At 42.4% G+C, this 24,027-nt stretch overlaps 1 protein-coding gene across 1 annotated transcript; it reads right to left on the reverse strand.

Annotated features, from left to right (window-relative positions):
- Nucleotides 1-20,701: 20,701 nt before the first annotated feature.
- LOC145721034 (platelet-activating factor receptor-like) lies at nt 20,702-21,572 on the reverse strand. Its single transcript, XM_081816847.1, has 2 exons — nt 20,762-21,572; nt 20,702-20,715 (listed from the first exon to the last, which is right to left on the reverse strand). The coding sequence occupies exons 1-2, from the start codon at nt 21,570-21,572 to the stop codon at nt 20,702-20,704; spliced, it is 825 nt and encodes a 274-aa protein (XP_081672973.1).
- Between the last annotated feature and the right edge of the window lie 2,455 nt (nt 21,573-24,027).

A 24,027-nucleotide genomic window follows, 5' to 3' on the forward strand; every position in this document is an offset into this window, starting at 1 on the left:
CTAATTCTATGTGTCTCAGATTCATTAAAAAATAAAAGACAATTTTGAAATATGAGCAAAGAACTGGAATTTTAAAGAATGATCAAGTAGATAAGAAAAGAAACTAAATATAACTCCTAGAAATGAAAAATATAATAACTATAATTAGAAACTCAATCAATGGGTTTTAACAGCCAACTGGATGCAGGTGCTAATAGAATCAGTGAACAGAAAGAGCTGAATAGGGGCACCTGGGTGGCTCAGTCATTAAGCGTCTGCCTTCGGCTCAGGTCATGATCCCAGGGTCCTGGGATCGAGCCCCGCATCGGGCTCCCTGCTCGGCCGAGAGCCTGCTTCTCCCTCTCCCACTCCCCCTGCTTGTGTTCCCTCTTTAGCTGTCTCTCTCTCTCTCTCTGTCAAATAAATAAAATAAAATCTTTAAAAAAAAAAAAAAAAGAGCTGAATATATGTGGAAGGGATCATAGAGAAAGAAAGCTCCGAGAGAGGTCACGAAACATGAAGGGTAATGTGAGATGGCCAAACATACATCGAATCAGAAGCCCCCCAAAAAGAAGGAGACAATGGGACAGAAGCAATATGTGGAGAGAATTGATAAAGAAAACCAAACTACAGATGCCCAACAAATTTCAAATAGAATAAATAGAAATAAATCCACATCTATGAGATCATGTTAAAACTGCAAAATCAAGGGGTGCCTGGGTGGCTCAGTCAGTTAAGCGTCTCAGCTCAGGTCATGACCTCAGGGTCCTGGGATCGAGCCCCGCGTCAGGCTACATGCTCAGCGGAGAGTCTGCTTCTCCCTCTACCCCTCACCCCACTCATTCTCTCTCGCGCTCTCAAATAAATAAAATCTTTTTTAAAAAACTGCAAAATCAAGGATACAAAGAAGAATTTAAAAGCGGCCAGAGAAAAGAAAGTTTGCCTTCAAACAAACAATAGATAAGCTGACAACTGACTTCACAAAGCAACAACAGACACCCCGAGGACAGTGGAATGGTATGACCAATGTGCTGAGGGAACAAAGCAGTCAACCTAGAGATCTATGCACAGTTAAAAAGACTTTTCAGGAATCATGGTGAAATAAAGACACTGCAGAAAAGAAAAAATCAAAAGACTGCCATTAGCTGGCCCTCACTAAAGGAAATTATAAAGGAAGTTCTTAGACAAAATATGATCTCATGTGTAAGAAGTGATCTCAGATGGAAGGTCTAGGATGCAAGAAGTAATAAAGAACAAAGAAAATGGCAAATATGTAGATACATATAAATAAACCATGACTATATAAAATAGTAATAATACATAAGTATTATTAGACAGTATTATTAGTATTATTAGTAGACATAGTAATAATACACTCCAGTGAGTTTTTCAAAGATGGGATTAAAACATATGACAGTAACCTATATCTCTGGAAAGGAAAAAGTAGAGTTAAAGTGTCTAGGGCCCTTGTATTTGGGGGAAGGAGGATAAGGAGATTAACTCCAGACTTTGATAAATAAATATGTTACAATTGCGGGAGTAATCAGTAAAAGGACAGAAAGAGTATATAACTTCCAAAATAGTTATAGAAGAATTTAAATAAATTCCCACTCAATGAAAGTGGGAATCCAAGTTTCAGGATAATTAGACTGTGTGGGGATACCCACAGGAGATGAGATTAATGATACAAGCAAGAGCAAAGATTATGGAGGGTCCGGTGAACCTGGCTGAGGAGCTGAACTCCTAAGCAATGAGGAGTCAGTGAAGAGTTTTCGTGTGAGCAAGACTGACATGATCAAATTCATTTTAAGAAACAACCGCAAAAAAAAAAAAAAAAGAAAAAAAAGAAACAACCACGGGGCGCCTGGGTGGCTCAGTCATTAAGCGTCTGCCTTCGGCTCAGGTCATGATTCCAGGTCCTGGGATCGAGCCCCGCATCGGGCTCCCTGCTCCGCAGGAGGTCTGCTTCTCCTTCTCCCACTCCACCTGCTTGTGTTCCCTCTCTCACTGTGTCTTTCTCTCTGTCAAATAAATAAATAAAATCTTTAAAAAGAAAGAAAGAAAGAAAGAAACAACCGCTAGGGGCACCTGGGTGGCTCAGTCGGTTAAGCGTCTGCCTTTGGCTCAGGTCATGATCCCAGGGTCCCAGGAACAAGTCCCACATCGGGCTCCCTGCTCAGTGGGGAGCCTGCTTCTCCCTCTGCCAGCTGCTCTCCCTTCTTGTGCTCTCTCTCTCTCTTTCTGACAAATAAATAAATAAAATCTTAAAAAAAAAAAAAGAAACAAAGAAACAACAGGCTAACAAGAGTGTGGGTATAGACCAAATTTTAGACACACACACACACACAGACAGACATGCACGTGCACACATATATATGTAACTGCACAGAGATAACCAGAAATCTCAACTTTCGCCAGTTGGTGAATACAAATGTCACCCATCAGCATTCACAACTATATCCTGATAGCTTAAAACCCAGAATTTTTGCAAGCAAACAAAAAGTGGGAGCTTTAGGCCATGGCTAGCCAAGCCAGAAATCTGCATGCTCAGGGCTCAATCATCCATGGAAGTGCCACTCCACAGTGGCAACTGACTCCCATCATTGCCATGAGCCATTGTTAGTGGAGCTGAAATGCTGCTGCTTTGGCTTGATGCTTGAGATTAAAGTTATCTCTTGTGAAATAGAAAGAATGCTTTTTCTATGTTATGCTCCGTTCGAGAGGTCCTGCAGTGTGAAATTGTTTGAGCTGTTCGTCCTATCCTTCTTTTACTTACTGCCACAGACATCCAGGCAGGGACTCCATAACCTCAGGACCTAATGTCTCAGTAAGAGTCATACTCCTGTTGAAACTCCATTCCTATGGATGTTATCCCCACCATCACCCCTAGGAAACAGTGAAGCAGGAATTCAGCTGCGCCACATGCTGGCAGAGCTAGAATTCAGCTATAGCCTGAAGGCCATGAAACTTAGACACTGCCTTGCACTCAAGGCAGAAAACCCATGTCTTCGCTCCTTGGAAGTAAGAAAGAGACTCTGCTGAGAAATGCTCAGGGGAGGAGAGGAGGGGAGCCACAGCAGGGTGGATGGAGCCCCATAGTGTTTAGAGATCAATGATCTAACTCTTCCAATTCAAACTCATAATCCATGTCTCCCAGGATGTACACCTGCCACCAGAACTGTTGGATTGGAATTATCTCTGATCTCAGCCACTGTCCTGTATCTGGGACCAGCACTCTTTCCCATTACTTATGACCTATTGTTAGAGCTGGTTTATGTACTCAACAACTTTTCCCATTTATATAGGGGGTTTTCCCTTCTTTCTGTCTCCTTCCCTATCATTCACTTCTCTTAGGGTCACCCATCCCATCAGCTATATTTGTATATCTCTGAAAAGAGTTCAGGGCTTCTCTCCGGGGATTCCTCAGACTTTGCGTAAATCACTAGATGTGAATGGCTACAAAGAGAGTAGGATTTGCCCAACCTTTCTCAGAAATACCTGAGCCCCAGTTCATACCCAGCCATGACATTAGGTGACATTTATGTCATTTAAAAGCAGTTTTTAAGATACTTTTCAAAAGCAAAATTTTCTTGGGGCATCTGGGTGGTTCAGTCGGTTAAGCACCTGACTCTTGGTTTTAGCTCAGGGTTAGGTGATGGAGGCCTGCGTCCAGCTCCATGTTTGGCATGGAGCCTGCTTAGGATCCTCTCTCTCCCTCTCCCTCTGCCCCGCCCTCTCTAAAAAAAATGTAAATTTTTCTTCTTTAAAACTAATTAAAATGTTAAATAAATTACATTTTTAAATTTACAAAATGATTCTATTGAATTGCCACTGGATTATATATAATGTGCATACATATGTATATGTATACTTAAATACAATGCATAAATTCTAAGTGTATCACTTGATGAATATGTCAAGAAGTATATTCCTATAACCAGTCCTAATCAAGAAACAGCACATTATCAGCACTAAAGTATATGTTTAAATAAGGAGGATTTGGTAGGAGAAGAAAGGAAGAGCCTGAGATCACCGTGGGGTCTGGCTCAAATGACTGGGCAGTGCCATTCACTGAAATAAAAATCACAGGAGGAAAAGCAAGACTGGAGGAGAAAGCTATTCATATGATTTTAAACATATTGAGTTGGAGATGCCCGTGGGACTCCCAGGAGACTATCTCTAGTACTCAGGTGTACTCATGGTATGCGAACTCCAGGGAAAGGTTGGAGATGACAGATAGATAGATGATTGATAGATAGATAGATAGATAGATAGATAGATAGATGATAGATAGATAGATAGATAGATTTGATTTATTTTCTGAAACAAGAACTGGGAACCATGCTATGAATTTTTGTGCTTCTCCTAGATTCAAGAGAGAAAATTGTTTTTTATTTTTTTTTTTAAAGATTTTATTTATTTGACAGACAGGGACACAGCGAGAGAGGGAACACAAGCAGGGGGAGTAGGAGAGGGAGAAGCAGGCTCCCCGCTGGGCAGGGAGCCCGATGCGGGGCTCAATCCCAGGACCCTGGGATCATGACCTGAGCCGAAGGCAGACGCTTAACGACTGAGCCACCCAGGCGCCCCAAGAGAGAAAATTTTAATACCAAAGTGTTGACGTTCTTGGGTTATTTTAATGTTTTAGGCAATTCGCTTAGCCTCTCTATCCTTAGTCTCTTCATCTGTAAAATAAGGATAATAGTGGTACCTACTCTATAGAGTTCTTGTGAGTAAATACTGAATATTTCATTAGTAAATAAGTATAAAATGTGTGGAACAGTGCCTGAGATGTAGGAAACACTCAGTAAATGTTGGCTATTCCCACTCATGGGGACAATAGGCCTAAATATTTGAAATGAAGACTGTTCTCAATATTGGGACTCTTAAAATTTCTTACTACAGAACAAATGTTAGGAAAGAAAACAAACGGGTCCAGACAGTAGCCTCCTTACATTGAAGGAAAAGAAGTCCATCTCTGGTCCCTGTGTTTTGGAGAGTCTTGCACACCAGACACACACACACCACAATTTATTAAAAAACACATGGATGCCTCTGTCACTCTGGATCTAGAAGGGCTGAAATTACATCTAATAAGATGTCTGAAAAAAGGCTAAAAAAAGAGCAACATTTGATAGCACTAAACAAATATGAACGTTGATAAAGAACACTGGCATAATATTATTAAAAGAATAATATTATATTTTGATATGCTACTAACAAAAGCACAATATTTCCAGAAATTAATAGATATTTTCTGGGTATGGTAGAGATGATTTTGAAATTTGATCATAGAATGGACAAACAGTACAATGGATAAAAAAAAAAGTAATGACAAAATGAATAATCACTTCTGAGATAGAGTTCAAAATGAGATTAGTAATATAATGGGTAATATCATGAGAGAAGAAATTACATATAAAATTTCAAAAAATAAATACTACTTCAGTTAACTAGAGTGTAGAACAAGAGTCACATTGAACAACAAACTTTTTTCCTTTTTTTACAATAAAATACACATAATATAAATTTTACCATCTTAACCAGTTTTTAGTGTACATTTCAGTGATATTAAATACATTCACTTTGCTGGACAGCCTTCACCACTATCCATCCCTTTAACTCTTTTCATCTTGTAAAACTGAAACTTTATACCTATTAAACAATAAGTCCTTATTCTCCGTTCTGGATGGCCCCTGGAAACCACCATTACACTTTCTGTCTCTAGGATTTTGACTACTCTTTGTACCTCATATAAGTAGAATCTCACAGTATTTGCCTTTTTGTGACTGGCTTCTTTCACTTAGCATAATATCTTCAAGTTTTATTCATGTTGTAGCATATTGCAGAATTTCCTTACTTTTCAAGGCTGCATAATAGTCCATTATTATATATGTATAATATATGTATATACCACATTTTGCTTATCCTTTCATCCATTGATGGACACATGGGTCATGCCCATATTTTAGCTATTGTGAATAATGCTGCCATGAACATGAGTGTACAACTATCTCTTCAAGACCCTGCTTTCAGTTCTTTTGAGTATATACCAAGGAGTGGAATTGCTGGATGATACGGTAATTCTATTCTTAAATTTTTTATAAACCTCCACGTTGTCTTCTCCAGGAGCTGTATCATTTTATATTCCCATCAACCGTGTACAAGGGTTCCGATTTTACCACATCCTTGCCAACACTTGTTATTTTTTTTTTTTTTAAAGATTTTATTTATTCATTTGACAGAGAGAGACACAGCGAGAGAGGGAACACAAGCAGGGGGAGTGGGAGAGGGAGAAGCAGGCTTCCCGCAGAGCAGGGAGCCCGATGCGGGGCTCGATCCCAGGATCCTGGGATCATGACCTGAGCCGAAGGCAGACGCTTAACGACTGAGCCACCCAGGTGCCCCAACACTTGTTATTTTTTGTTGTTGTTACTGTTTTCTGATAGTAGCCATCCTAATGGGTGTGAGGTGGTATTTCATTGTAGTTTTGATTCGCATTTCCCTAATAATTACTGATGTGGAGCATCTTTTCACGTGCGTATTAGCCATTCGTATATGTTCTTTGGAAAAATATCTGTTCAAGTCCTTTCCTAACTTTCTTTTTTTTTTAAATTTTACTTATTTCTTTAAATAATCTCTACACCTAACATGGGGCTTGAACTCTCGACTGTGAGATCAAGAGTCACACTCTTCCAACTGAGCCAGCCAGGACCACCCCCTTTCCTAACTTTTGAATTGGCTTGTTTTTGTTTTGTGGTTGTTAAGTTTTAGGAGTTCTATTTGTATTCTGAATATTAATCCCTTATCAGACACATGATTTGCAAGTATTTATCCCATTCTGTGGGGTGCCTTTGTATTTCTTTTTCTTGCCTAATTGCTCTAAGACTTTCAATACTATATTGAATAGAACTGGTGAAATTAGGCATCCTTGCCTTGTTCCTGTTCTTAGAGGAAAAGCTTTCAGTATTCCGTCATTGAGCATGATGTTTGCTGTGTTTTTTTCATTGTGGCTTTTATTACCTTGAAGCTGTTTCCTTCTATTCCTAGTGTGTTGAGTGTTTTTATCATGAAAAGGTGTTACATTTTGTCAAATACATCAATTGAGATGATTGTGTGGATTTTTCCCTTCATTGTGTTGATGTTGAGTATTACAGTGATCAGTTTTCGTATGTTGAACCATCCTTGCATTTCAGGGATAAATCCCACTTGGTCGTGGTATATAATCCTTTAATACGGTGCTGAATTCTGCTTGCTAGTATTCTGTTGAGAACTTTTGCATGCAAGATATTGGTCTATAGTTTTCTTTTCCTGAGTATCTTTGTCTGGGTTGGTATCAGGGTCACTCTAGCCTCATAGAATGAGTTAAGAAGTGTTCCCTCTTAAATTTTTTGGAAGAGTTTGTGCAGGAATAATGTTAAATCTGTAATTTTTGGTGGAATTCCTCAATGAACCCATCATGTCCAGGACTTTTCTTCATTGGGAGATTTTTGATTATTGATTCAATCTCCTTACTTTACAGATACATCCAGATTTTTCTATTTCTTCATGATGTAGCCTTGGTAGGTTTTGTGTTTCTAGGAATTTGTCCATTTCATCTAGGCTACCCAATTTTTTGACATGCAATTGTTCATAGTACTCTCCTATGATCCTTTTTATCTCTGTAGAATCAGCAGTAACGTCTCCACTTTCATTTCTGGTTTTAGTAATTTGAGTATTTCTCTTTTTTTCTTAGTCCATGTAGCTAAAGATTTGTCATTTTTGTTAATCTTTTCAAAGAAACAACTTTTGGGTTTGCTGATATTCTCTATTGTTTTCTATTCTCTATTTCATTTATCTCTGCTTTAATCTTTATGGTTTCCTTACTTCTGCTTGCTTTGGGTTTAGTTCATTCTTCTTTTTCTTTTTCTTTTTTTTTTAAGATTTTATTTATTTATTTGACAGAGAGAGAATGCACAAGCAGGGGGAGTGGCAAACAGAGGGAGCAGCAGGCTCCCCACTGAGCAGGGAGCCCAATGCAGGGCTCAATCCCAGGACCCTGGGATCATGACCTGAGCCAAAGACAGCCGCTTAACAGACTGAGCCACCCAGATGCCCCGATTCTTCTTTTTCTAGTTCCTTAAATTGTAAAATTATGTTGTTGATTTGAGATCCTTCCTGGGTTTTTTTTAAAAGATTCATTTATTTATTTTTAGAGAGAGATACAGAAAGAGAGAGAGAGCATGAGCAGGGGGAGGGGCAGAGGGAGAGAATCTTTCAAGCAGACTCCCCACTGAATGAGGAGCCTGATACAGGGCTCTATCCCACAACCCACGAGATCATGACCTGAGCCAAAACCAAGAGCTGGACGCTTAGCCGACTGAGCCACTCAGGCACCCCGAGATCCTTCCTGTTTTTAATAACCATTTATAACTATAAATTTTCCCCTTAGCACTGTTTTTGCTATGTCTCATAAGTGTCAACATATTGCATTTTTTTTCACTCAACTCTGAGTATTTTCTAATTTCCCTTGTGATTTCTTCTTTGAGCCATTGGTTATTTGAAAAATGTATTGTTTAATTTCCACAATTTTGAGAATTTTTGTTTTAGTTTTTTCTTAATTTTCACCTTATCTCATGGTGGTCAGAGAGATACTTTGTTGATATCTATCTTTTAAAATCTATTGGGATTTAATGTATGACCTAACATATGGTCTGTGCTGGAAAATGTTCCATGTGCTCTTGAGAAGAATGTACATGCTATTGATGGGTAGAGTGTTCTGTATACGTAAGTTGGATCTAGTTGGTGTATTATGTTGTTTAAGCCTTCTATTTCCTTACTTATCATCCTGTCTTGTTGCTCTATCCATTATTGAGAGTGGGGTAGTGAAGTCTCCAGTTATCATTGTAGAACAGTCTATTTCTCCCTTCAATTCTGTCCATTTTTGCTTCATATATTTTGATCATCTGTCACTATGTGTGAAAAGTTTTTATAGGCACACCTCAGAGATATCACAGCTAAGGTTCCAGACCACCACAATACAGCAAATATCACATCAAAGTGAGTCAAATGAATCTTTTGGTTTCCCAGTGCATATAAAAGTTATATTTAGTGGTGCCTGGGTGGCTCAGCTGGTTAAGTGTCAGACTCTTGATTTCAGATCAGGTCATGATCTCAGGGTCACGAGTTCGAGCCCCACATTGGGTTCCGTGCTCAGTGCAGTGTTTGCTTGAGATTCTCTCTCCCTCTTCCTCTCCTCCTCCTGCTCGTACTCACTCTCTCTCTCTAAAATAAATAAATAGATCTCTTTTTTTAAGATTTTATTTATTTATTTGACACAGAGAGAGAGAGCATAAGCAGGGGGAGCAGCAGGCAGAGGGAGAAGGACAAGCAGACTCCCTGCTGAGCAGGGAGCCCATCACGGGTCTTGATCCCAGGACCCTGGGATCATGACCCCAGCCGAAGGCAGTCACCTAACCAACTGAGCCACTCAGGTGTCCCTAAAGTAAATAAATAAATCTTTTTAAAAAATACTTTATTGCTAGAAAAAAAATGCTATCTATCATCTGGTCTTGGAAAAAATATCACTAATAGACTTGCTTAATGCAGGGTTACCACAAGTCTTCAATCTGTAAAAACACAATATCTTTAAAGTGCAGTAAAGCGAAGTACACTAAAATGAGGTATGCCTGTAATCATTATATCTTCTTACCACATTAAACCATTTACTAACATACAATGTCCTTCTCTGCCTCTTGCAAACTTATTTCATTTAAATACTATGTTATCTGATATTAGTATATCCACTCCTGCTCTATTTTGGTTGTCATTGCATGGAATCATTTCCCATCCTTTCAAACTGTTTGTGCCTTTGGATCTCAACTGAGTCTCTTATAGACACCATATCGAGTCATGTGTTTTTATCCATTCTACCAAGCTCTGTCTTTTGATTGGAGTTTCATCTCTTTACATTCAAAGTAATGACTGCTAACGAGACTTACTTATGTCATTGTGCTATTTGTTTTCTACATGCGTTTTAGCTTTTTGGTCCCTCATTTCCTGCATTACTGTGTTCTTTTGCGTTAGATGATTTTTTTAGTGAAACATTTAGATTTCTTTTTTATTTCCTTTTGTGTATATTCTAGAGCTATTTTCTTTGTGGTTACCATGGGGATTACATTTAACATCCTGAAGTTATAAACACTCTAATTTGTATTTATACCAGCTTAATTTCAATAACATACAAAAACTGCTCCTTTACAGCTCTGTCCCACCCCTTTTGGTTGCTGATGTCACAAAATTGCATTTTTATACATTATGTGCCCCAAAACATAAACTAATAAATGCATTAGTACCCTAATTACGTAAAAAGCAAAATATGGAGTTACAAACCAAAGTTACAGTAATACAAGATTTACATTAATAATTCTTTTCTTTAAATGTATTAGTGTTTTGGGGCACCCAGGTGGCTGAGTCACTTCAGCATCCAACTCTTGGTTTCAGCTCAGGTCACAGTCTCAGTGTCATGGGATCAAGCCCCGCATAGGGCTCCATGCTCAGCACAGAGTCTGCTTGAGATTCTCTCTCCCTCTTCCCCTCCCCCTGCTCTTTCTCTCTCTCTCTCTCAAATAAATAAAAATCTTTTTAAAAAAATAAATAAATGTATTAATGTTTTAAACCATGTAGAAAATTAATAAAAAATACAATTACAAACCACTGTGACAATAATACTAGTGCTTATAATTGCCTATGTATTTACATTTACTGGGATCTTTATTTCTTCATACAACTTTAAATAAATTACTGTCCACTGTGTCTTTTCATTTCACCTTGCATGACTCCACCTGTCTTGTAGGACAGGCCTAGTGGCCACCAACACCCTCAGCTTTTGTTTATCTGAGACTCTCTTAATTTCTCCCTCATTTTTGAAGGACAGTTTTGCCAATATAGGATCTTGATTGACAGGTTTTTTTCTTTTAGCCCTTTGAATATATTGGCCACTTTCCAGCCTCCAAATTTTCTGCAAAATCTGCTGATAATCTTATTGACAATTCTTTGTATATGATGATTTACATCTCTCTTGCTGCTTTCAAGATTCTCTGTCTTTTGAATGTTTGATTATAATTTGCCTTGGTGTGGGTCTCCTTGAATTCATTTTATGTGGATTCATTTTACTTGGATACATTGATTTTCCTGGATATTTATATTCATGTCTTTCAGCAAATTTGGGAATTTTTCAGCCATTATTTCTTCAAATACGCTCTCTACCCCTTTCTCTCTCTCTACTCCTTCTAGGACTCCCAGGATGCATATGTTGGTACACCTGACTATATCCCACAGGTCCTTGAAATTTTGTTTACTTTTCTTTCATCTCTTTTTTCTGTTTCTCAGCCTCAATAATTTTCATTGTTTTCAAGTTTTCAATTCTTTTTTCTTTTCTTTTCTTTTTTTTTAAAGATTTTATTTATTGGGGCGCCTGGGTGGCTCAGTCGTTAAGCGTCTGCCTTCGGCTCAGGTCATGATCCCAGCTTATTTAAAAAAATTTTAAAAATTTAAAAAAAAAAAGACTCCCCGCTGAGCAGGGAGCCCGATGTGGGACTCGATCCTGGGACTCCAGGATCATGACCTGAGCCGAAGGCAGTCGCTTAACCAACTGAGCCACCCAGGCGCCCCGGTGTTCTATCTCTTTATTGATATTTTATTTGTTCATACATCGTTTTCTTTACTTTCTCCACATATTTCTTTAGTTCTTTGAGCATCTTTAAGATAGTTGTTTTAAAGTCTTTGTCTAGTAGATCTGCCATTAGGTATTTTTCAGGGACAGTTTGTGGTGGCTTATTTTTCTTCCTTTGAATGGGCCACACTTTGCTGTTTCTTTGCATGCTTTGGCACTTTTTGTTGAACACAGGAAATTTGAATCTAACATTGTGGTAACTCAGGAAATCAGATTCTCCCTCTTCCCCAGGGTTTGCTGGATTTTCTTATTGTTTTTGTTTACTGTGGGTTGTGTTTGTTTGTTTGTTTTAGGCTGTTTCTGTGCTGGGGATCAGAATGAGGTGTAAGCTTAATGTCTTCTTGGGTTTTTACTGACTGAGCCTTTCCCTGGGCAAGTGCAGTCACTTTTTAATTTTCTCTGTATGTGGAGCTGCTTTTGAATGTTCTAATCTTTAATGTCTGGTTACCAAAAAGGGAAAAGCAAAAAGTGAAGGAGGAAAAAGGGACTCTGGCTTTTTAAATCCCCTGCAAATCACTTCAGCAGAGGAGACGTGTTTTCAACAAGGGTAGGGTTGAAGGCGGGAGCAGGTGCAACAACAGCTGCCCATCTCTTTGTCTGCACCTCTTTGATCAGAAGCAACAATTAGTGATCAAAGCACAGATCCCATATATTTGGGTGACAGGATCATTGTTGCCCACCCTATCTTCCATGTACTGTGTGCAACTTGCTCCAGGAACATGTGCACAGCTGTCTGCCATGTAGCTGAGGGGTAGGGGTGGTGCTATTATACTAAGAGCTGAAAGTGACCAAAATTAACCATAATTTACCATCCTAAGTGTCCCCCAGAAGTTGCAATCCTTCAATAGACTCCAGAGTTCCAAAACAGGTACATCAGACAGATTTTGCCAGTGCAATTGTCCTCTCAGAGGGGAGACAGATTCCTGGTGATTCTTCCTCTGCCATCTCCTCAGAATCCTCAAGCTTGTATTGTATATATTAGGAACTATGAGAAGACAGAAGTCAAAAATAATTATCAGAAAATAAAAAGCTTCTGCACAGCAAAGGGAACAATCAACAAAACAAAAAGACAACCTACTGAATGGGAGAAGATATTTGCAAGTGACATATCTGATAAGAGGTTAATATCCAAAACATATAAAGAACCAGTGCAACTCAACACCAAAGAAAACAAATAAGCTGATTAAAAATAGGCAGCTTTGCCTGTACTTTATGTAAAAATAGAATCATACAGAGTGTAATTTTTTGTGTCTGGCCCTTTTGCTCAACTTTATAAGATTCATCCATGTTATTGCATGCAGTTAAATCTTCTTCATTGCTACTTAATATCCCAGATATGACTATATCATAATTTATTCTACTCTTGATTAACATTTGGTTTGCTTCCAATTTGGAGCTATAATGGAAAATGCTGCTATGAATGTGTTACATGTATATCTTTTAGTGGACACATGCATTCATTTCTCTTGGGCATATACCCAGGAGTTGAGTTGTACAATCATGCAGCACATGTTTGTTTAGCTTTAGTATATGCTGCCAAACAGTTTTCTAAATGTTTATATAAAGCTATACTCCCAATAAGCAATGTATAAGACTTCTAGTTTCTCTAATCTTCAACAACTTCAATTTGTCAGTTTTTTTAATTTTAGCCATTCTAAAATTGTGCAAGTATGAGATGGTATCTCATTGTAGTCTTAATTTGACCTCACCTGAAAGATAATGATGTCAAACACGTTTACAAATGTTTATTAGCCATTTGGATATCCTCTTTTGTGAACAGCCTGTTCGAGATTTTCGTTTTTTTAAAACTTGTGTTGTCAGTCTTTTTTTAAATTATTGATTTGAAAGAATACATTATATATTCGTTAAGAGTGCTTTTTCCACATTATGTATAGCAAATATTCTTTACAAGTCTGTGGTTTGTCTTCACACTTTCTTAATTTTGTCATTTGTTGAAGAGAAGTTTGTAATTATAATGAAGTCAAATTACCATCCTTTCACGCAGCCATGAAAAAGGATGAGATCATGCCATTTGCAACAACATGGGTGAACCTAGTGGGTATTATGCTAAGTGAAATAACTCAGACTGAGAAAGACAAATACCATATGATTTCACACATATTTGGGATCTAAAAAAACAACAACAAATGAATAAACAAAAGCACAATCAAACCTATAAATACAGAGAACAAACTGATGGTTACCAGAGGTAAGGAGGTGGGGGATGAGCAAAAATGGGTGAAGAGGAGAGGAAGATACAGGTTTCCAGCTATGGAATGGGTAAGTCATGGGGAAAAAAGGCACAACATAGGGAATATAGTCAATGATGCTATAATAGGGTTGCATGGTGACAGATGGTAGCTACACTTGTGAGCAGAGTATAACATATAGACCTGTAAAATCACTATGTTGTACACCTGAAACTAATGTAATATTGTATGTCAACTCAAATCAAATAAAAATTAAAAAAAAAAAACAAAAAAACAAATTACCGAGGCACCTGGGTGGCTCAGTCAGTTAAGCACTGGACTCTTGATTTTGGCTCAGGTCATGATCTCAGGGTCCTAGGATTTTGTTCCACCTCAGGCTCCATGCTCAGTGGGAAGTCCACTTGAGATTCTCTCCCTCTCCCTTTACCCCTCTCCCCACTCACACACACTCTCTCTCTCTGAAATAAATAAATAAATCTTTAAAAAAAAAAAGAATTATCACTCTTTCTTTTACAACTATTCTGATGCCCTATTTAAGAAATCTTTGCCTACCTGAAGGCTAGGAAGATATTCTCATCCTATTTCTTTTAGAGGCTTTATCATTTTGCCTTTCACATATAGGTCTGTGCTTCATCTCCCATTAATTTTTAGGTAAGGTGTGAGGTAGGAATCAACATTCATTTTCTTCTATATCATCTATTTTATTTTTTTTTTTTTAAAGATTTTATTTATTTAACAGAGAGAGACATAGCGAGAGCAGGAACACAAGCAGGGGGAGTGGGAGAGGGAGAAGCAGGCTTCCCGCAGAGCGGGAAGCCCGATGTGGGACTCGATCCCAGGACCCTGGGATCACGACCCGAGCCGAAGGCAGACGCTTAACGACTGAGCCACCCAGGCGCCCTATATCATCTATTTTAAAAACCTCCCTTTATCTCCACTGAATCACAGTAGCATTTTAAGTATAAATCAGGAACTGTATATGTCAGGACCTGTTTCTTCCACTCTATTCTATTCCACCAAGGTATTTGTCTATTCTTGGCCCAATTACACACTATCTTAAAGCAGTGTCTGTCTCAACTTCTGCTTCTGGAAATGATGGAGTAATAGGGACTATGCTTATCTTTCCACCAAAATAACTAAGAAACATGACAAAACATACAAAACAACTATTTTCATACATTAGCAAATAGTGCAGAACTGTGAATCTGAGAAGAGGAAAACAAGCATAGTGAGCCCTACAAATTCATCAGCTATCTTCCTGGAGATACACTCTGGACCATAGTGCAGAGTAGAAGATCCCAAGCAGAGTGTGGAAGTCTTATTTAGTTGAAGAGAATAGAGATTCGGATTCATGGAGACTGAGGTAGCTGCAAGTAACAGAGCAAAGTTACAAATAAGAGGAACTCTGCAGGAAAAGAGCTCTAAAAATCTGCTTAAGGGTCTCCTTCAGTTTATGCTGACATCCAAGCCATGCACACAAAGGTGAACACCAGAAGACAGGGCAAAGAACACGTAAGTAGTTGCAAGCTGTAAAATCATCAGAGCTCTACAAGGTTGGGAGAATATTTGAGCTCTGACAAACCGAGTGGAGAGTCCTCATTGAACTCTCATGGTATTTAATAAGATTTCAGGAGGATCATGCATTGGTGGTATGGTTAAATTATCCCTAGAGTAAAGGCTACTCCAAACTAGCCCTGATAAAACTTAAATATAAGACTCAAAAGGATCAATTAATCTGAAAGTAACTTAGCTGCCTTATAAAACAAAATCCAAAGTTTTTAGAGGAAGACACCAAAACTCAATAGCAAAACTTTCACAATGCCCAACATCTAATCCAAAAATAACGAACATGCCGAGAAGCAGGAAAATGTGACCTGTAATCAAAAGAAAAAAATTAGGGGCGCCTGGGTGGCTCAGTTGGTTAAGCATCTGCCTTCAGGTCAGGTCATGATCCCAGGGTCCTGGGATGGAGCCCTGCGTCAGGCTCACAGGAAGCTTATTTCTCCCTCTCCTTCTGCCCCTCCCCCTGCTTGTGCTCTCTCTCTCTCTCTCCCCTCCCCCCATCAAATAAATAAAATCTTAAAAAAAAGAAAAAAATTAGTAAATAGAAACAAAGGTCAGAAATAAGAAAGATGATAGAATTAGCAAACAAGGACTTTAAATAGCTGTCATATTTATGTTAAATATACTCAGTAATTTGGAGGAAAATATGGACATAATGAGAAAAGAAATAAAAGATTTAAAAGTAACTAAATGGAATTTCTAGACATGAAAAATACAATGTGAAAAATTCACTGGATAGGATTAATAGCAAGTTAGACACTGGAGAAAAAAGATGAGTGAAGTTGAAGACACACAATAAAAACTATTCAAAATGAAGAACAGAAAGGGGGGGAAAGACTGGGAAAAATAAACAGACTCAATGGAACAATTTCAAGTGGTTAAATATACCTGTAATTGGAATCCCAGAAAAATAGGAAAAGTACACAAAATGAATGTAAGAAACAATGGCTAAAACTTGTCCCAATGTGATGAACACTATAAAGTCATTGATCCAAAAAGCTGAAAGAACTCCAAGCAGGAAATTAAATTAAAATATTTTATATTTCCTATGACAATAATGTCTTATACAAGATTCAAACACAATATTTAAACATAATATGTCAAATTTAATTCAATCATTTTTGATAATTTGCTGACTTTCAGCCCTTAAAAGCTACAAATTTACACATATTTTTCTATCCTGTCATTATGAAGGTATATTTGTAAAAGTAGGAGGATGGAACACACTTTATTTAACAATGTGTTAGCTTTGGCTGGCTCACTTGGAAGAGCATGCGACTCTTGATCTCAGGGTTATAAGTTCGAGGCTCACATTGAGTATAGAGATGACCTAATTTATAACTTTTAAATATTTAGACAGTAATAGTATCTAAGCTTCTCTTTGTACTTTTGTCCAGCACTCCACAAATGTCAAAGGCCAATATGAACCCAACACCCCAACCACAAGTACATTTCAGAGCTAGACTAGTGCTCACTGAGAATTAGGGGTGAGGAAGCATGATTTTATGCCAATATGTCTCTATTAGGCCTAGGTGGTGGGCATGTGCCACATCAATAACAGGAAAAGCAGGTATGGGAGAGCCCTACAGGTAATTGTTCTGGGAAGGGGGTTGTAGTTCCTGAAGCTGGAATGAAATCCAAGGAGGTGGTTTCAGGATCAGTGAAGGATAGCTGCAGCCACAGGGGGAAAACACTATCCTCCTAGGGCTAGAGGAATGGGAAATAGATGTCAGGGAAAAGCTTCAGCTTCAGAGAGAGCACCTTGAGGCCTGAAGACAGAGAGAAATTAAGGTAAAATCTAACAGGCTTCCCTACAGAGGCCAAAGGAGGCAGTGGTACCTGGGCTAGAGGTGAGGACTCAGGTGGGAACAGGTAAGGTCACAGAGGCTGCAGAGCTGGTCAAGGGGCCCGGACAGCTGTGTGCAGAGCCAAGAACCTGGACCAGCCCTGGCCAAGGACAGGAATGGGGTTGGGCTGGGTTCAGAGATCTGGACTGTGATTAAACTGAGGGAGGGAGTGGGGTCCAGTAGAGAAGGGGAGATTGAGTCTGTGTCAGCAGCAGCTTCTTGGCACCACCTTTGGACCCCTATAGCCAAAGGGCCTAGGTGGGCAGGGCCAGGGATTGGGCATTCCGGACCCTGCAAGAGGTGGAGGGATTCTAGGGCATACTAATTGATAACTGTTGAAAACAATTGGCAGATGAGTTTTCCCCGGATCCTGGAGAAAGGGGATGTCTGGCATCTAATCAAGGACCAACCAACCTGGGCTCCCTTCTTCTCCATCCTGAGTTAAGGGAGAGTCTTGGGTCAAATTCTTGAAGGTTTGGAATAAGTAAGGGGATCGAGAATCCAAAAGGGCTGACAGTACAAGGCAGTCTGTTCTCCTTCATCCCTCCAGCTCTTTGCCTCTGGGTCCTCAATCCAGGTTCCACTCTCCTGAGTCGACAGGAAGGAAAGATGATTCCTACACATTGTAACTCTAGACAGAGGCTTTCTTTCTGACTTCCCAGAGGCAATCAAGTCTCTCAAGTTATTTTTCTCCAGGTCAGACAGAAGACTAGGTTAGACATTTCCCAAAGGAAACTGACTATTTTACTACAGGAAAAGTCACATTAAAAAGCAAGATAGTATGAGACCACAGGGATGGATGAGGCCTTAGGGAATCATTTTTTATTTGGACAGAATCAAATTCAGCCTTTGGAGACTCAGCTGGCCCTAATGTGGGACACCAGATCATTTCTCAGAGACCCAGCCTTGCATGGCTCCTGAGGCTGAGCAATTCATCCCACCAGAGCAAGGGAATTCATGATGTGGGCTAAGGCTGCCTCCTGGCCTTGGCCTGAGATGCTGGTCCCCATTGCATGGGATGAACCAATATAATCCCCAAAGAAGGAGATCTCTCTAACAATTATGGACCTACCAGTGTGCTTTTGGAGTCTCATTTGTGCTTCTGTTTAATTCCTCCAAAAAAGCAAGATAGGCTAAGATTTGGCTGGTGTGAGGTCTTAGGTGACACCCTTTCCTTCACACTCCCACCGCCACCAGGTTTCAAATAAATATGGAGGAGACTGTGCAGCCTTCTAGGAAAAAGAGAAAAAATTAGTCATGCTCATAGTTGTAATGCAGACAGGAGTCCAGTTTCTAGAGAGGGCAGGTGACAATACCCAGTCCCAGTAAGGGCGTGGTAAAACAGGGACCATTACGGTTGATGGGTGTGTAATTGGCACGCCATTTTTAGTGGTAATTAAATGATGTAATTAAACAATTTAAGTGCACATACATACTCCTTGACACAGCAATTTCATTGCCAGGCATTTATTCTACAGGTTTACAAATATGCAAAGATTTGTGGGCAAGGATACTCATTGCATCATTTACGGCAGAAAACAAATGCCCATCAACAGTGAAACAATCGAGTAAAATAAATACTCTGCATCTATCAAAAAGAATGAGGTAGAGGTACAAGATATAATTATTATAAAAAGATATAAAGGAATGTACAAAATTATTAAATGAGAAAAGAAAATTGGAGAAGAGTCTTGTAATCCTATCCCATTTGTGGGTTTTTGAAGACTATTAACTATACATATATACGTACTGGAATAGAAAACATCTAGAAAGATCCACACAAGAAAAAATGAACAATGGCTACCACTAGGAGACCTTTACTTTCTAATTCACATTTTTCTCCAGGCTTTGAATTTAGGTTCAAACATGAATTACTCTTAAAATGTAAAAGAAAAAAAAATGTAAAAAAGGAATAAGGGACCAATGAAAGGTAACTTATCAAAAAGAAAAGAAGGAATTTATCAAATGTTATCATTAGAAGGCAAATCCAGAAATAAGACCCAGTGGTTCATTGGGGGGCCCTTCCTGACCCAACCGACTTGGCAACATGAACATGCTGCTCTCACCCATGATTTCTAACTCCTTGAGAGCCAAGCAGTCCTGCTGTGGGGCCTCCAGTAACATGGCTGAGGAGACGGAGTGGCTCCCTTCCCCAACTGAAGCCAACTGCTGAGTCGTCAAGGCATGCTAAGGGAAAGCCCTGGTGGCCGTTGACATTGGCAGGGATTTGCACGCACTGAGTCCCAGCTCTCAGCTGAAGCAGAAGGCAGCAATTCTGGCTGATCCTTGTCCCAGCTAATAGCAGGACAGACCTCCAGCTCGGTTACCACCAAGTCTTGGCACAGGAGTCTTGGCACAGTGGAGGTGATGACAGAATTGTAGGTATCCAGCAACAGAAAAGGGAAGCAATCATCAAGACTGAGTCTAGAATGAATCCAGGTAATATGAGCTTGGAGAATCCCAGAAACTTGAGGAAAATCTACCAATCTGGAATGTCTGAGTGAGTCCTTGAGCATTTTAAGCTAATAATATCCAGGTTTCATTCATTCACCTTAGATATTGAGGTCTTACCATGTGCAAGACACAGTAGCAAGCACAGGGGATACAGCAGTGAATAAGGTACACACGGAATTTATTAAGTTGAATTGAATGAAAATACAATTGCCAATATTCAACCTTTTTGGATCTACAAAAATGGCACCTTCTTATGGATCAACATAAATACATTCTGGCAAGAAAAAAGGAATTACCCACTTAACTGCTTGATTACAATTGTGAAAATAGCTAGGAAGGAACAATCAGATCTAACCCAATCGTGTGTGTACTCACTTGTGTGTTGCTGGTCAAGAAGGGCTTCCCTATAAAGAGTTACTTTTAAGGAAGTGAGAACGAGGAGGAATTAACTTCGTGGAGAGAGAGGGACATCATTCCTGGCAAAGTCCTTGAAGGGAAGGAAACTGGGTCTGTTCCAGGGACTGAGAAGGTGACAAAACCCACGGAGAGGGGCAGAGGTGGTAGAGGATGAAGAGATGGAGACGAGAGGATGCTGAGAGGGACGCAGGAGCCATATCGCCGCATATTATCTGTATCCAAAAGATGCCAACATCTAGGGAATATTCGGGTGGCAAAGACTGATCTATCCCCCTGTCATCGCCGAGCCCGGAGCTCTACAGCGAGTCTCGGGATTGGAATCTAGGTCCTTCTGAGGGCCTCCTCCACCCAGCATGCCACGTGCAGGGTGGCAGGGGTGTCGCAGGCGGGGGAGGCCAAGGAGGCCACATGCCCGCCGGGCGCTCCCAGCCCCGAGCGACAGCGCAGCGCTCAGCAGTCCTGGCGGAAGCGGCGCACCGAGAAGCAGTAGATGAGCGGGTCCAGGCAGCTGTGGAGGCTCAGCAGCGCCAGGCTGAGGGTGTGCAGGACGTCGAGCGTGGAGGCGGCGCGGCACTCGCCGCCGTCGCCGCCCGTGGCGCCCTCCCGCCCGGCCAGCCAGGGCGCCAGCAGCAGGTGGTAGGGCGCCAGGCAGAGGGCGAACACCAGCAGGAGCCCCAGCACCATGGTCCTGGCCGCGCGCGGGTGCGAGCCGGCCGGGGCCGGGCCGGGGCCCGAGGGCGCCGCGAGCGCCCGCGCCAGGCTCACGTAGGCCGCGAGCACCAGCAAGAAGGCGGCGGCGAAGAAGGCCACGGTGGCGTAGGCCAGGCCGGCGCGCGCCCAGCCGTGCTCCAGGCACCGAGCGGCGCCCCCCGGGCCCGGGCGCAGCGCGTGCGGCGCGGCCAGCGAGGGCGCGGCACAGGCCAGGCCGGCCAGCCAGGCGGCGGCGCAGGCGGCGCGCGCGGGGCCTCGGCGGCGCAGCGCGAGGCGGCCGGGCGCCCTGGGCCGGGGCCCGCGCACGGAGCCGCAGCGGCACACGCTGATGAGCGCGGCGAAGGCCACGGCCGCGAAGGTGGCCGCGTAGTAGGCAGCCCCGGCCGCGCAGCAGGCGGCCTCGGGGAAGGGCCAGTGGGCCGGGCCCAGGTAGTAGGTGAGCCAGAGCAGCAGCGTGAGCGTGAAGAGCATGTCGGCCAGGGCCTGGTTGAGCAGGTAGAGCCGCAGGGCCTGACCCAGGCGCCTGCCGCTGCGGACGAACACCGCCAGGGCGGCCACGTTGGCCGGCAGCCCCAGGCCCAGAGCCATGGCGTAGGCCGCGGACACCACGATGAAGCGAGCAGGGTCATCCCAGGGGCTGCAGCCGCGGACACCCGGCTCCCCAACACTGCCGTTCATCTCAGACCTCGGACTAGGGAGAGGAAGAGAGGTCAGTGCGGAGGCTAGCCACAGAACAGTCCTCCATAACACCTTCCTTCAACCCCAGCCTCCTCTTCCTCAGTCCTTGCTGGGAGCAGATCCTAGAAGCAAGGAAGTCCATGTGGGAGAGGATGAGGACTGAGCTGAGCCGGCACCCCTGGGGACGGAGAACAGGGGATGAACTCCAGAGTCACTGGAAGTAGGATGGGCTTGCTGACAAGCTGCGGGAAAATGAGGAAGAGGCAGGAGGCCCAGATAGCTTGGAAATTTCCAACCTTGGTGACTGAGAGGGTGGGAGCGCCCCTCACAGATGGAGTAGGGTTCAGATAATGTGGAGGCACAGGCATGTGCAGTAAGCCCAAGCAAGGCTGAGCCAACAGAGAGTTCTGGAGAAACCAGACTGGAATATAGAGTTCTTCCCAGAAAAAGCCCAGTCCTCCCTCCTCCACAAACCGTGGATGGAGGAACAGGCTTATGATGCAGTGACCCTGAGGACAGGCCCCTGCATAGCGACCTTGGACTTCGGGAGCGAAGGTCCTCTCCAGGGGCTTGCCTGGAGCCCCTGGGGCAGGGCGGAAAAGGTCTCACAACTCTCAGGCTTTCCAGCCTGTTTCCTTCCCCTGCACCCGGATCTGACCACAAAGAAGTCCTGGGTCTGAGTCAAAACTTTGGACAGCAAAGGGAAAAAGAGCACAGGCCCAGGAATCAGGCAGATTCTAGATACACACATTTATTTGCCATGTGACCTTGGGCAAATTACTCCGCCTCACTGAGCCAGGCTTCTCTGCTGTAAAATGGAGATTAAAATACCTACCTCACAGTGTTGTTGGGAGGATTATGAGGAAACATAAGTAAAACTCTGAGCGCTGTGGCTGACGCTGGGGAGACACTTCATAACCATTAGCTCTCTTCCCCTCCAGGCAGCGCGCAGATGAATGTGCGCACCACCCACACAGGCACTAGCCGCGAACAAAACAACGCAGAGACATCTGGGCGTGTTCCTCTTCTTTCCCCAAGGAGGTAAGTGCACAAGCCAATGTCCTGTTCCTATTTTTGGCATCGTCACCCTCCTAGGGTGTCCCAAAACTCAGTTGCTCCAATACCAAAATTCGTACTTGTTGCCTTTGAACCTCTGAGGCTGCAGTCCTTTCTGGGGCCCTGAGTGTATTCTCTTCTCCCCCTCCCTCTCGGCTCTGTCCGCTATGGCTCTAGCCCCCAACTGGCCCACCCTGGACCTCTTCCTGCCATCCCACCAGATCATTCCTCTCTTACCTCTTGCTGTTCTGGCTGCTGCAGCAGTCTCTGGGGCTCTGGGGGCCTGGCTTTAAGGAGCTGAGACGGAGCAGAATCCACTCCCACCCACACATCTCAGACCCTCCCATCAGCCGACTAATCCCAGGACACCATGTGAAGAATGGGCCCAACAGCTGGAGGGGCTGGGGCCCCAAGGGAAGGGAATGTCTTTGAGGGCAAGGGGGCACAGGGAGGAGGAGAAAAGGGTCTAAGGAAGGCCTTGCAGCTGAATGTCATGGTGCTGACCTGACCAAGGTCCAGGGTGCGGTTTGGGGGGCACATTTCCTGAGGTCTGGCTTCTCCTTGGGCTGAGGAGGCACTGCTGGAGCTCAGGATACTCCTGCTGCTGTCAATCCCACCTGCTCCACACCAGCTGGCCCACCCGCTCCTCCAGCACGCTGCCTTCCCCACAGCTGCTGGGCGGGTCCTACAGCCAGGCCTGGGGGCCTCGAAGCTGCCCATCAGTTTACAGGCCAAACTGTGGTACACAGGAGCCCTTGCTCTGATACCAGCTGGGCGAGGTTTTCCTCACAGTCCTGGCTGGAGACAGGCCAGCGTCGCACCCTGGAAGGACTGTTTAGAGGCCAGGATCCCAGAGGCTCCAGGTTCTACTTTCTTGGGCTTCAAAATTTTCATGCAGAGGGGCAATTCTGGAAGGCAAGGCAGATTTAATCACATTGGACAGATCATCCCATTTACTCTGTTGAAGAGAGCAGGGGTGTCATCCCTGCCCACTTTCGACTTGGGCAGCTGGTGCGGTGGAAAGTGTGGGTTCTGGAGTCAATCAGGCCTTAATTCTAGTCTCAGCTCTGACAGGTAGGCACTTAAGCCTTCTGAATGCATTTTCTCATCTATAGAACAAACTGCTATTTAATAACAAATGCTATTTAATAATAGCATTTACTGAGCACTTATTATGTGCCAGGCAGCACTGTAAGCACTTTAGCTCACTAAGTCCTCCCAGCAACTCTATGAAGTATTTACTATCATTATCCATATTTTGCAAATAAGCTAATGAATGGCAGGAATTTACCCCCTCCGTTCTTTGCCGACCAGGGTGCACAAACCTTAACTAGTTTAAGTCCATTTTCCTTGCCAGTGGTGGGTCTAGGAATAGAAATGGGACATAATCCTGGCCAGT

Source organism: Leptonychotes weddellii, chromosome 4 (genome assembly GCF_054177405.1).
Source record: "Leptonychotes weddellii isolate Sample4059 chromosome 4, ASM5417740v2, whole genome shotgun sequence".
In the NCBI taxonomy this organism is placed as follows: Eukaryota; Metazoa; Chordata; class Mammalia; order Carnivora; family Phocidae; genus Leptonychotes; species Leptonychotes weddellii.